General features: G+C 49.9%; 1 protein-coding gene across 1 annotated transcript in view; it reads right to left on the minus strand.

Moving 5' to 3' along the window:
* Positions 1-13,281, minus strand: part of LOC137560835 (thialysine N-epsilon-acetyltransferase-like) — a 30,095-nt gene extending 16,814 nt beyond the window's left edge. The window contains exon 1 of the mRNA XM_068271971.1: positions 13,173-13,281. Coding sequence (XP_068128072.1) covers positions 13,173-13,238 — 66 coding nt within the window. The 5' untranslated portion in view covers positions 13,239-13,281. The remainder of the gene's footprint in view (positions 1-13,172) is intronic.
* Between the last annotated feature and the right edge of the window lie 291 nt (positions 13,282-13,572).

The raw sequence follows: 13,572 nt of genomic DNA on the forward strand, positions 1-13,572 counted from the left end.
ATACATACAGAATAGCAGCAGATACTGAGAATTACACCCAGCATACAGGACAAGAGAAGTCATACTGTGCAGCCTCTGTACATACAGAATAAGATCAGATACTGAGAATTACACCCGGCATACAGGACAAGAGATGTCATACTGTGCAGCCCCCATACATACAGAATAGGAGCAGATACTGAGAATTACACCCGGCATACAGGACAGGAGAAGTCATACTGTGCAGCCTCCGTACATACAGAATAAGAGCAGATACTGAGAATTACACCCGGCATACAGGACAGGAGAAGTCCTACTGTGCAGCCTCCGTACATACAGAATAGCAGCAGATACTGAGAATTACACCCGGCATACAGGACAGGAGAAGTCATACTGTGCAGCCTCCGTACATACAGAATAATAGCAGATACTGAGAATTACACCTAGTATATAGGGCAAAAGAAGTCTTACTGTGCAGCCGCCATACATACAGAATCAGAGCAGATACTGAGAATTACACCCTCCATACAGGACAAGAGAAGTCATACTGTGCAGCCTCCGTACACAGAGAATAAAAGCAGATACTGAGAATTACACCCGGCATACAGGACAAGAGAAGTCATACTGTGCAGCCCCATACATACAGAATAAGAGCAGATACTGAGAATTACACCCGGCATACAGGACAAGAGAAGCCATACTGTGCAGCCTCTGTACATACAGAATAAGAGCAGATACTGAGAATTACACCCGGCATAGAGGACAAGAGAAGTCATACTGTGCAGCCTCCATACATACAGAACAACAGCAGATACTGAGAATTACACCCAGCATACTGGACAAGAGAAGTAATACTGTGCAGCCCACATACATATAGAATAAGAGCAGATACTGAGAATTACACCCGGCATACAGGACAGGAGAAGCCATACTGTGCAGCCCCATACATACAGAATAAGAGCAGATACTGAGAATTACACCCGGCATACAGGACAGGAGAAGTCTTACTGTGCAGCCGCCATACATACAGAATAATAGCAGATACTGAGAATTACACCCGGCATACAGGACAAGAGACGTCATACTGTGCAGCTTCAATGCATACAGAATAAGAGCAGATACTGAGAATTACACCCGGCATACAGGGAAAGAGAAGTCATACTGTGCAGCATCCATACATACAGAATATGCAGATACTGAGAATTACACCCGGCATACAGGACAGTAGAGTTGGGCCGAACGGTTCGCCGGCGAACGGGGTTCGCGCGAACTTAGGTGGTTCGCGTGCGGGTACCGCACGCGAACCTTTTGCGGAAGAAGTTCGGTTCGCCCCATAATGCACCTGAGGGTCAACTTTGACCCTCTACATCACAGTCAGCAGGCCCAGTGTAGCCAATTAGGCTACACTAGCCCCTGGAGCCCCACCCCCCCTTATATAAGGCAGGCAGCGGCGGCCATTACGGCCACTCGTGTGCCTGCATTAGTCAGAGTAGGGCGAGCTGCTGCAGACTGTCTCTCAGGGAAAGATTAGTTAGGCTTAACTTCTTCCTGGCTGCATACCTGTTCTGTTCAGTGAGCCCTCAGCCCACTGCATACCTGTACTGTGATCCTGCCACTGCATAGCTGTTCAGTGATCCTGCCACAGCATACCTGTTCTGTTCAGTGAGCCCTCAGCCCACTGCATACCTGTACTGTGATCCTGCCACTGCATAGCTGTTCAGTGATCCTGCCACAGCATACCTGTTCTGTTCAGTGAGCCCTCAGCCCACTGCATACCTGTACTGTGATCCTGCCACTGCATACCTGTTCAGTGATCCTGCCACAGCATACCTGTTCTGTTCAGTGAGCCCTCAGCCCACTGCATACCTGTACTGTGATCCTGCCACTGCATAGCTGTTCAGTGATCCTGCCACAGCATACCTGTTCTGTTCAGTGAGCCCCCAGCCCACTGCATACCTGTACTGTGATCCTGCCACTGCATACCTGTTCAGTGATCCTGCCACAGCATACCTGTTCTGTTCAGTGAGCCCTCAGCCCACTGCATACCTGTACTGTGATACTGCCACTGCATACCTGTACTGTGATCCTGCCACTGCATAGCTGTTCAGTGATCCTGCCACAGCATACCTGTTCTGTTCAGTGAGCCCTCAGCCCACTGCATACCTGTACTGTGATCCTGCCACTGCATACCTGTTCAGTGATCCTGCCACAGCATACCTGTTCTGTTCAGTGAGCCCTCAGCCCACTGCATACCTGTACTGTGATCCTGCCACTGCATAGCTGTTCAGTGATCCTGCCACAGCATACCTGTTCTGTTCAGTGAGCCCCCAGCCCACTGCATACCTGTACTGTGATCCTGCCACTGCATACCTGTTCAGTGATCCTGCCACAGCATACCTGTTCTGTTCAGTGAGCCCTCAGCCCACTGCATACCTGTACTGTGATCCTGCCACTGCATACCTGTTCAGTGATCCTGCCACAGCATACCTGTTCTGTTCAGTGAGCCCTCAGCCCACTGCATACCTGTACTGTGATCCTGCCACTGCATAGCTGTTCAGTGATCCTGCCACAGCATACCTGTTCTGTTCAGTGAGCCCTCAGCCCACTGCATACCTGTACTGTGATCCTGCCACTGCATACCTGTTCAGTGATCCTGCCACTGTATACCTGTTCTGTGAACCCGCCACTGTATACCTGTTCTGTTCAGTGGACCCGCCACTGTATACCTGTTCTGTGAACCCGCCACTGTATACCTGTTCTGTTCAGTGGACCCGCCACTGTATACCTGTTCTGTGAACCCGCCACTGTATACCTGTTCTGTTCAGTGGACCCGCCACTGTATACCTGTTCTGTGAACCCGCCACTGTATACCTGTTCTGTTCAGTGGACCTGCCACTGTATACCTGTTTAGTGAACACGCCACTGCATACCTGTTGTGTTCAGTGAACCTGCCACTGCATACCTGTTCTGTGAACCCGCCACTGTATACCTGTTCTGTTCAGTGGACCCGCCACTGTATACCTGTTCTGTGAACCCGCCACTGTATACCTGTTCTGTTCAGTGGACCTGCCACTGTATACCTGTTTAGTGAACACGCCACTGCATACCTGTTGTGTTCAGTGAACCTGCCACTGCATACCTGTTCTGTGAACCCGCCACTGTATACCTGTTCTGTTCAGTGGACCCGCCACTGTATACCTGTTCTGTTCAGTGGACCTGCCACTGTATACCTGTTCTGTTCAGTGGACCTGCCACTGTATACCTGTTTAGTGAACACGCCACTGCATACCTGTTGTGTTCAGTGAACCCGCCACTGTATACCTGTACTGTTCAGTGAACCCACCGCATCAGTGCGCATACCTGTGCAGTTAAGTGAACCCACCTACCTACGTGAGTGCACGCAGTGTGATATACCACTCCGTGCATACCCGATATGGACAAAACAGGTAGAGGAAGAGGAAGAGGTAGTGGCAGAGGCAGAGGAAGGCCACCCGGCAGGTCTGCGCGAGGTCGTGTAAATGTAATTTCGTGTGGACCTGGCCCACAGTACAGTGCTCGGAAGAAGGCACGTCCCATCACCTCCCAAGATTGTCAGGACGTGGTTGAGTATTTAGCGACACAGAACACCTCATCTTGCTCAGCCACCAGCGCTACTACTAGCACCACTTCCGCTGCATTTGACACTTCGCAAGAATTATTTAGTGGTGGTGAAATCACTGATGCACAGCCATTGTTACAGCCAGATGAATTTTCACCAGCTCATATGTCTGCGTTACGCGACAACACTATGGATGTAACGTGTAAGGAGGATGAAGGACCTACACATTTGGATTTTTCTGAGGCAAGCGAAGCTGGGCAGGATGATTACGATGATGACGATGATAGGGATCCTCTGTATGTTCCCAATAGAGGAGATGAAGAGGGGGACAGTTCAGAGGGGGAGTCAGAGAGTAGTAGGAGGATAGAAGTTGCTGAAAGAAGCTGGGGCAGCTCTTCGTCAGAAACAGCTGGTGGCAGAGTCCGGCACCATGTATCGCCAGATTCGCCACCTATGTACAGCCAGCCAACTTGCCCTTCAGCATCAGCTGCTGAGGTCCCCATAGTGCCCACATCCCAGGGTGGCTCAGCGGTGTGGAAATTTTTTAATGTGTGTGCCTCAGATCGGACCAAAGCCATCTGTTCGCTCTGCCAACAAAAATTGAGCCGTGGAAAGGCCAACACTCACGTAGGGACAAGTGCCTTACGAAGGCACCTGCAGAAAAGGCACAAACAGCAATGGGATGGCCACCTGAGCAAAAGCAGCAGCAGCACACAAAAGCAAAGTCACCCTCCTTCTCCTCTTCCTCCTTCAGGTGCATCATCTGCTTATGCCGCTCTCTCCCTTGCACCTTCACAGGCACCCTCCTCCACTCCGCCTCTGCCCTTGAGCGGTTCCTGCTCCTCTGCCCACAGCAGCAGTCAGGTGTCCGTGAAGGAAATGTTTGAGCGGAAGAAGCCACTTTTGGCCAGTCACCCCCTTGCCCGGCGTCTGACAGCTGGCGTGGCGGAACTGTTAGCTCGCCAGCTGTTACCATACCGGCTGGTGGACTCTGAGGCCTTCCGTAAATTTGTGGCCATCGGAACACCGCAGTGGAAGATGCCAGGCCGCACTTATTTTTCCAGAAAGGCCATACCCCAACTGCACCGTGAAGTTGAGAGGCAAGTGGTGTCATCTCTTGCGAAGAGCGTTGGGTCAAGGGTACACCTGACCACGGATGCCTGGTCTGCCAAGCACGGGCAGGGCCGCTACATTACCTACACAGCCCATTGGGTGAACCTGGTGGTGAACGATGGCAAGCAGAAAGCGGCGGACCAAATTGTGACACCTCCACGGCTTGCAGGCAGGCCTCCTGCCACCTCCTCTCCTCCTGCTACATGCTCTTCGCTGTCCTCCTCCTCCTCCTTGGCTGAGTGGCAGTTCTCCTCTCCAGCTACACAGCCCCAGCTCCGCAGGGCCTATGCTGCATGCCAGGTACGACGGTGTCACGCCATCTTAGACATGGCTTGTCTCAAAGCGGAGAGTCACACTGGAGCAGCTCTCCTGGCTGCTCTTAAGAAACAGGTGGATGAGTGGCTGACCCCGCACCACCTGGAGATAGGCAACGTGGTGTGCGACAACGGCAGCAATCTGCTTGCCGCTTTGCATATGGGGAAGCTGACACACATACCCTGCATGGCACATGTCATGAATCTGGTGGTTCAAAGATTTGTGGCAAAGTACCCTGGCTTAGCGGATGTCCTGAAGCAGGCCAGGAAGTTCTGTGGGCATTTGAGGCGCTCTTACACAGCCATGGCACGATTTGCAGAAATTCAGCGTAAAAACAACATGCCGGTGAGACGCCTCATTTGCGATAGCCCCACTCGCTGGAACTCGACCCTCCTCATGTTCTCCCGCCTGCTAGAACAGAAGAAAGCCGTCACCCAGTACCTCTACAACTGGAGTAGAACGAAACAGTCTGGGAAGATGGGGATGTTCTGGCCCGACAACTGGACAATGATGAAAAATGCATGCAGGCTCATGCGGCCGTTTGAGGAGGTGACCAACCTGGTGAGCCGCAGTGAGGGCACCATCAGCGACTTAATTCCCTACGCGTACTTCTTGGAGCGTGCTGTGCGTAGAGTGGCGGATGAAGCTGCGAATGAGCGTGACCAGGAACCGTTACGGCAGGAACAGGCATGGGACCAATTTTCATCAGACCCAGCTGTTTCCTCAACACCTGCGGCAGCACAGAGGGGGGAGGAGGAGGAAGAAGAGAGGTCATGTGCAGAAGATGAGTCAGACTCAGAGGATGATGAGCAAGGTGTTTCTTTGGGGGAGGAGGAGGAGGAGGAGGGGACAGCGGCAGGAGAACAACCGCAGCAGGCGTCGCAGGGGGCTTGTGCTGCGCAACCTTCCCGTGGTATTGTTCGCGGCTGGGGGGAGGAGGTTGACTTACCTGACGTCACTGAGGAAGAGCAAGAGGAGATGGAGGGTACTGGATCCGACTTTGTGCAGATGTCGTCTTTTATGCTGTCCTGCCTGTTGAGGGACCCCCGTATAAAAAACCTCAAGGGGAATGAGCTGTACTGGGTGGCCACACTACTAGACCCTCGGTACAGGCACAAAGTGGCGGACCTGTTACCAACTCACCGGAAGGTGGAAAGGATGCAGCACATGCAGAACCAGCTGTCAACTATGCTTTACAATGCCTTTAAGGGTGATGTGACGGCACAACGCCAGCAAGGTACCACTGCCACTAATCCTCCTCCCGTGTCCACGCAGTCAAAGACAGGACGCTCCAGCGATCTCATGGTGATGTCGGACATGCGGACGTTCTTTAGTCCAACGCCTCGCCGTAGCCCTTCCGGATCCACCCTCCACCAACGCCTGGAACGGCAGGTAGCCGACTACCTGGCCTTAAGTGTGGATGTAGACACTGCTGTGAACAGCGATGAGGAACCCTTGAACTACTGGGTGCGCAGGCTTGACCTGTGGCCAGAGCTGTCCCAATTTGCCATCCAACTTCTCTCCTGCCCTGCCGCAAGCGTCCTCTCAGAAAGGACCTTCAGCGCAGCTGGAGGCATTGTCACAGAGAAGAGAAGTCGCCTAAGTCACAAAAGTGTTAAGTACCTCACCTTTATAAAAATGAATGAGGCATGGATCCCGGAGGGCTGCTGCCCGCCCCAAGACTAAGTCAGTCCCCGCACATACAGCATCTCTGCCTGCACGCCGTGTGACTGGCTGCCTGGCCTGCCCCAAGAAGACTAAGTCGCTCCCAGTCCCTCCACACAGCATGTCTGCCTGCAGGCCGCTTCACTACCTTCTCCGCCACCACCAACAGGGTCCGGGACTCCAGGCGGATTGCTGAATTTTTTAGGCCGCTGCTAGCAGCGGCCGCTGTAATAATTTTTCGGGTGCGTGTACATGACTGCCTAATTTTTCTGGCTGCACTGCGGGCAGCTGCAACAACAAAAGAAAAGGCATGAACATGCGCCCATTCCCCTTCGTGATCATTACCTTGCCGTGGTGAAGGGGCTTGCGTATCACAATGGAGCAATGACCGGCGCCTAGATGAGTGTCTCGGGGGGCACACCCACGATAATAAGGTCGTTGCCTCATTGTGGTCAGACCAAATTTGATCAGCTGGACAGTCACTGTTCTGTCATTCAGCTACATCAGCCAGGTGACTGACCATATGGGCTGTAAAGCCACCAAAACCTGCACTCTCGCCATGGTGCGCACCAGTCCAGCACGGCCGTCACTACACAAACAGCTGTTTGCGGTGCGTTACACGATGAGTTTGGTGCGTCAGTGTGAAGCAGTACCTTAATTACACTACCTGATTGATGTATACACATGCAAGATGTTTGAAAGCACTTTAGGCCTGTCATTTAACATTCAATGTGATTTCTGCCCTTAAAACGCTGCTTTGCGTCAAATCCAGATTTTTCCCGGGGACTTTTGGCATGTATCCCACTCCGCCATCCCCCCCTCCAGGTGTTAGACCCCTTGAAACATCTTTTCCATCACTTTTGTGGCCAGCATAATTAATTTTTTTTTTCAAAGTTCGCATCCCCATTGAAGTCTATTGCGGTTCGCGAACTTTAACGCGAACCGAACCTTTCGCGAAAGTTCGCGAACCCGGTTCGCGAACCGAAAATCGGAGGTTCGGCCCAACTCTACAGGACAGGAGAAGTCTTACTGTGCAGCCGCCATACATACAGAATAAGAGCAGATACTGAGAATTACACCCGACATACAGGACAAGAGAAGTCATACTGTGCAGCCCCATACATACAGAATAGGAGCAGATACTGAGAATTACACCTGGCATACAGGACAAGAGAAGTCATACTGTGCAGCCCCATACATACAGAATAAGAGCAGATACTGAGAATTACACCAGCATTCAGGACAGGAGAAGTCATACTGTGCAGCCTCCGTACATACAGAATAGCAGCAGATACTGAGAATTACACCCCTCATACAGGACATGAGAAGCCATACTGTGCAGCCTCCGTACATACAGAATAAGAGCAGATACTGAGAATTACACCCGGCATACAGGACAAGAGAAGTCATACTGTGCAGCTTCCATACATACAGAATAAGAGCAGATACTGAGAATTACACCAAGCATACAGGACAAGGGAAGTCATACTGTGCAGCCTCCATACATACAGAATAAGAGCAGATACTGAGAATTACACCCGACATACAGGACAAGAGAAGCCATACTGTTCAGCCCCCACACACAGAATAAGAGCAGATACTGAGAGTTACACCCGGCATACAGGACAAGAGAAGTCATACTGTGCAGTCTCCATACATACAGGATAGGAGCAAATACTGAGAATTACACCCGGCATACAGGACAAGAGAAGTCATACTGTGCAGCCTCCATACATACAGAATAAGAGCAGATACTGAGAATTACACCCGGCATACAGGACAAGAGAAGTCATACTGTGCAGCATCCATACATACAGAATAAGAGCAGATACTGAGAATTACACCTGGCATACAGGGCAGGGGAAGTGATACTGTGCAGTCTCCATACATACAGGATAAGAGCAAATACTGAGAATTACACCTGACATACAGGACAAGAGAAGTCATACTGTGCAGTCTCCATACATACAGGATAAGAGCAAATACTGAGAATTACACCTGACATACAGGACAAGAGAAGTCATACTGTGCAGCCTCCATACATACATAATAGCAGCAGATACTGAGAATTACACCCGGCATACAGGACAAGAGAAGCCATACTGTGCAGCCTCCATACATACAGAATAGCAGCAGATACTGAGAATTACACCCGGCATACAGGACAAGAGAAGTCATACTGTGCAGCCCCCATACATACAGAATAGGAGTAGAGATGTCGCGAACCTCCGATTTTCGGTTCGCGAACTTCCGCAGAAGGTTCGGTTCGCGGAAAAATTCGCGAACCGCAATAGACTTCAATGGGGAGGCGAACTTTGAAAAATAGAAAAAATTATGCTGGCCACAAAAGTGATGGAAAAGTTGTTTCAAGGGGTCTAACACCTGGAGGGGGGCATGGCGGAGTGGGATACATGCCAAAAGTCCCGGTGAAAAATCTGGATGTGACGCAAAGCAGCGTTTTAAGGGCAGAAATCACATTGAATGCTAAATTGCAGGCCTAACGTGCTTTCAAACATCTTGCATGTGTATACATCAAACAGGTAGTGTAATTAGAGTACTGCTTCACACTGACACACCAAACTCACTGTGTAACGCACCGCAAACAGCTGTTTGTGTAGTGACGGCCATGCTGGACTACTGCGCAACATGGCGTGATTGCTCTTCCTCACTCAGTGATGTCAGGTAATGTGTGACTTCCTTCTCAACTTTCCATGGCATTGTTAAAAAGCTTACGTTTTGTTTTTAATTTACATTTTCTACTTGCTGTGTACTTGTTCAGTGCCGCTACAATGAGAATCCTGTGGAGGCGGGCAAGTCTGCCATTGTGACCCCGGGTAATGGCCGGGGAATGAGAGGTTTGAATCCAGTGTGGAGCCTGAGCAACGGCTACCACTACACATCCAAGGAGGGCAGCAGGTAGGCATGCCCGCCCGCCCCGAGGTAGTGACCAAAAATAACAATACAGGAGGTGGACTTTCGAGGCCCTGCTGTGTATTTGAAATGAACTAACTTTAAATCCTTTAACGGGAATCCGTTATGGAGGGCAAGTCTGCCATTGTCACCGCGGGGAATGAAGGTTGGGTTCCGGCCCGAAGTGGGAGCCTGCTGAGACCCATGCTGTAGCTGCCCTGACCGTGCTTTGCAGACCAGGCATCTGTGGTCAGATGGACCCTTGAGCCAGCGGAAGACAAACCAAGTCGAAAGCATTTGCCAAGAATGTTTTACGGAGGGCAAGTTTTTTTGCCCTTTTTTTAAATTTTTTGAAAATGATAGATGGTTGTATTTTTAAATTGTTTGAAAGTTTAGATGGTTGTATTTTTAAATTGTTTGAAAGTTTAGATGGTTGTATTTTTAAATTGTTTGAAAGTTTAGATGGTTGTATTTTTAAATTGTTTAAAAGTGTATCCATTCTTCCTGTTATTTTGACCAGTCAGGAACAAGCAAAGCAGCCTAGAACCTAATTAATCTGTTCCTAAGAGAAAAAGTCTGTAGCAGCTGTCCCTTTCCTCTCTCTAGCAGGCACACGAGTGACTGTAATGGCCGCCGGAGGCTGCCTTATATAAGGGGGGGTGGGGCTCCAGGGCTTACTGTAGCCTGAATGGCTACAATGTGCCTGCTGACTGTGATGCAGAGGGTCAAAGTTGACCCTCATAGTGCATTATGGGGCGAATCGAACTTCCGGAAAAGTTCGCCTGGCGCAGGTGAACGCGAACCCCCAATGTTCGCCTGGAACCGCTCGCCGGCGAACCGTTCGGTACACCTCTAAATAGGAGCAGATACTGAGAATTACATCCGGCATACAGGAAAAGAGAAGCCATACTGTGCAGCCTCCATACACACAGAATAAGAGCAGATGCTGAGAGTTACACCCGGCATACAGGACAAGAGAAGCCATACTGTGCAGCCCCCATACATACAGAATAAGAGCAGATACTGAGAATTACACCCAGCATACAGGACAAGAGAAGTCTTACTGTGCAGCCTCCATACATAAATAATATGCAGATACTGAGAATTATACCCGGCATACAGGACAAGAGAAGTCATACTGTGCAGCCCCCGTACATACAGAATAAGAGCAAATACTGAGAATTACACCCAGCATACAGGACAAGAGAAGTGACACTGTGCAGCCTCCATACATACAGAATAAGAGCAGATACTGAGAATTACACCCGGCATACAGGACAAGAGAAGCCATACTGTGCGGCCCCCATACATACAGAATAAGAGCAGATACTGAGAGTTACACCCGGCTTAAAGAGAACCAGAGATGAAGCACCCTCTTGTATTTTACCTTATAAATCAGTGGGAACATGACAGTAAACACCTAATCTGCCCTTTGTTTCATTGTTCTCTGTGTAATCTGACTGTTATCACGTCTGATAAGAATCCCCGACTGAGAAGTCAGGCTGCTCCGTCTAGCTTTGCTACAGAAAGATTATAGCTAAGTCTGTATTCTGTGGTGTTATTTCAAGCCCAAGCCTGCCCCCTTGTGGCTTTGCTATAATGACTCAGCTATAATCATTCCCAGCAAAGCCAGATTTAATTGCTCAGTCTGGGATTCTTGTGACTGCTGTTAACAGACACTTTTAGCAGTGAGGAGGAAACAGAGAGCATGGTAAGTGTTTTCTCTAATGTTCTTACTGATATACATGGTAAAATACACAAGGGTGCTTCGTCTCTGGTTCCCTTTAAAGGACAAGAGAAGTCTTACTGTGCAGCCTCCATACATACAGAATAAGAGCAGATATTGAGAATTACACCCGGCATACAGGACAAGAGAAGTCTTACTGTGCAGCCTCCATACATACAGAATAAGAGCAGGTATTGAGAATTGCATACAGAACTAGGGAATTCATCCTGTGCAGTGAATGTATAGGTGACAGGCTGCAGTGTATAGCATGGGAAGTCATCCTGTGCAGTGAATGTATAGGTGACAGGCTGCAGTGTACAGCATGGGAAGTCATCCTGTGCAGTGAATGTATAGGTGACAGGCTGCAGTGTACAGCATGGGAAGTCATCCTGTGCAGTGAATGTATAGGTGACAGGCTGCTGTGTACAGCATGGGAAGTCATCCTGTGCAGTGAATGTATAGGTGACAGGCTGCAGTGTACAGCATGGGAAGTCATCCTGTGCAGTGAATGTATAGGTGACAGGCTGCAGTGTACAGCATGGGAAGTCATCCTGTGCAGTGAATGTATAGGTGACAGGCTGCAGTGTACAGCATGGGAAGTCATCCTGTGCAGTGAATGTATAGGTGACAGGCTGCAGTGTACAGCATGGGAAGTCATCCTGTGCAGTGAATGTATAGGTGACAGGCTGCAGTGTACAGCATGGGAAGTCATCCTGTGCAGTGAATGTATAGGTGACAGGCTGCAGTGTATAGCATGGGAAGTCATCCTGTGCAGTGAATGTATAGGTGACAGGCTGCAGTGTATAGCATGGGAAGTCATCCTGTGCAGTGAATGTATAGGTGACAGGCTGCAGTGTATAGCATGGGAAGTCATCCTGTGCAGTGAATGTATAGGTGACAGGCTGCTGTGTATAGCATGGGAAGTCATCCTGTGCAGTGAATGTATAGGTGACAGGCTGCTGTGTATAGCATGGGAAGTCATCCTGTGCAGTGAATGTATAGGTGACAGGCTGCTGTGTATAGCATGGGAAGTCATCCTGTGCAGTGAATGTATAGGTGACAGGCTGCAGTGTATAGCATGGGAAGTCATCCTGTGCAGTGAATGTATAGGTGACAGGCTGCAGTGTACAGCATGGGAAGTCATCCTGTGCAGTGAATGTATAGGTGACAGGCTGCAGTGTACAGCATGGGAAGTCATCCTGTGCAGTGAATGTATAGGTGACAGGCTGCAGTGTACAGCATGGGAAGTCATCCTGTGCAGTGAATGTATAGGTGACAGGCTGCAGTGTACAGCATGGGAAGTCATCCTGTGCAGTGAATGTATAGGTGACAGGCTGCAGTGTACAGCATGGGAAGTCATCCTGTGCAGTGAATGTATAGGTGACAGGCTGCTGTGTACAGCATGGGAAGTCATCCTGTGCAGTGAATGTATAGGTGACAGGCTGCTGTGTATAGCATGGGAAGTCATCCTGTGCAGTGAATGTATAGGTGACAGGCTGCTGTGTATAGCATGGGAAGTCATCCTGTGCAGTGAATGTATAGGTGACAGGCTGCAGTGTATAGCATGGGAAGTCATCCTGTGCAGTGAATGTATAGGTGACAGGCTGCAGTGTATAGCATGGGAAGTCATCCTGTGCAGTGAATGTATAGGTGACAGGCTGCTGTGTATAGCATGGGAAGTCATCCTGTGCAGTGAATGTATAGGTGACAGGCTGCTGTGTATAGCATGGGAAGTCATCCTGTGCAGTGAATGTATAGGTGACAGGCTGTAGTTATATATAGCAGCACAGCCACGTGGTGGTGGGAGGAGGGGAAGGGGTCCTCAGTCTATGGTGACGTCACTGAGTATAACTCTCATCATCCTACCATGACCATGCGGATAATCTCCTCGCAGTCCGCGGCCTCTGCTGGGCGCACTCTGTACCCGGCCATCCTGTGTTGCTGCCGCCCTCCTCCCGTCTGACGCTGGGAAAGGGGAGGGGAATAGTGCAGAGAATGGAGGATCAGAGTACACAGTCTCTCTGGGCTGCAGGAGACAGGACTGGAGAATGAGAGGGAAAGTTCCTCTTTATAGTGTCAGATCAGGTGACTGAAGTGTGTGTGCATTCGCTGCATTCTTGTTTCAGGTGTGTGATTCAGAAACTACTGCAGCCAAAGAGATCAGCAGGACAGCCAGGCAACTGGTATTGTTTAGAGGACCTGAACTCTTGCACAAGACAGATGGAAAACATTAAGAAATGTACCCTGTATGTACTTAGAGAGTTTA

Source organism: Hyperolius riggenbachi, chromosome 3, assembly GCF_040937935.1.
Source record: "Hyperolius riggenbachi isolate aHypRig1 chromosome 3, aHypRig1.pri, whole genome shotgun sequence".
NCBI lineage: Eukaryota > Metazoa > Chordata > Amphibia > Anura > Hyperoliidae > Hyperolius > Hyperolius riggenbachi.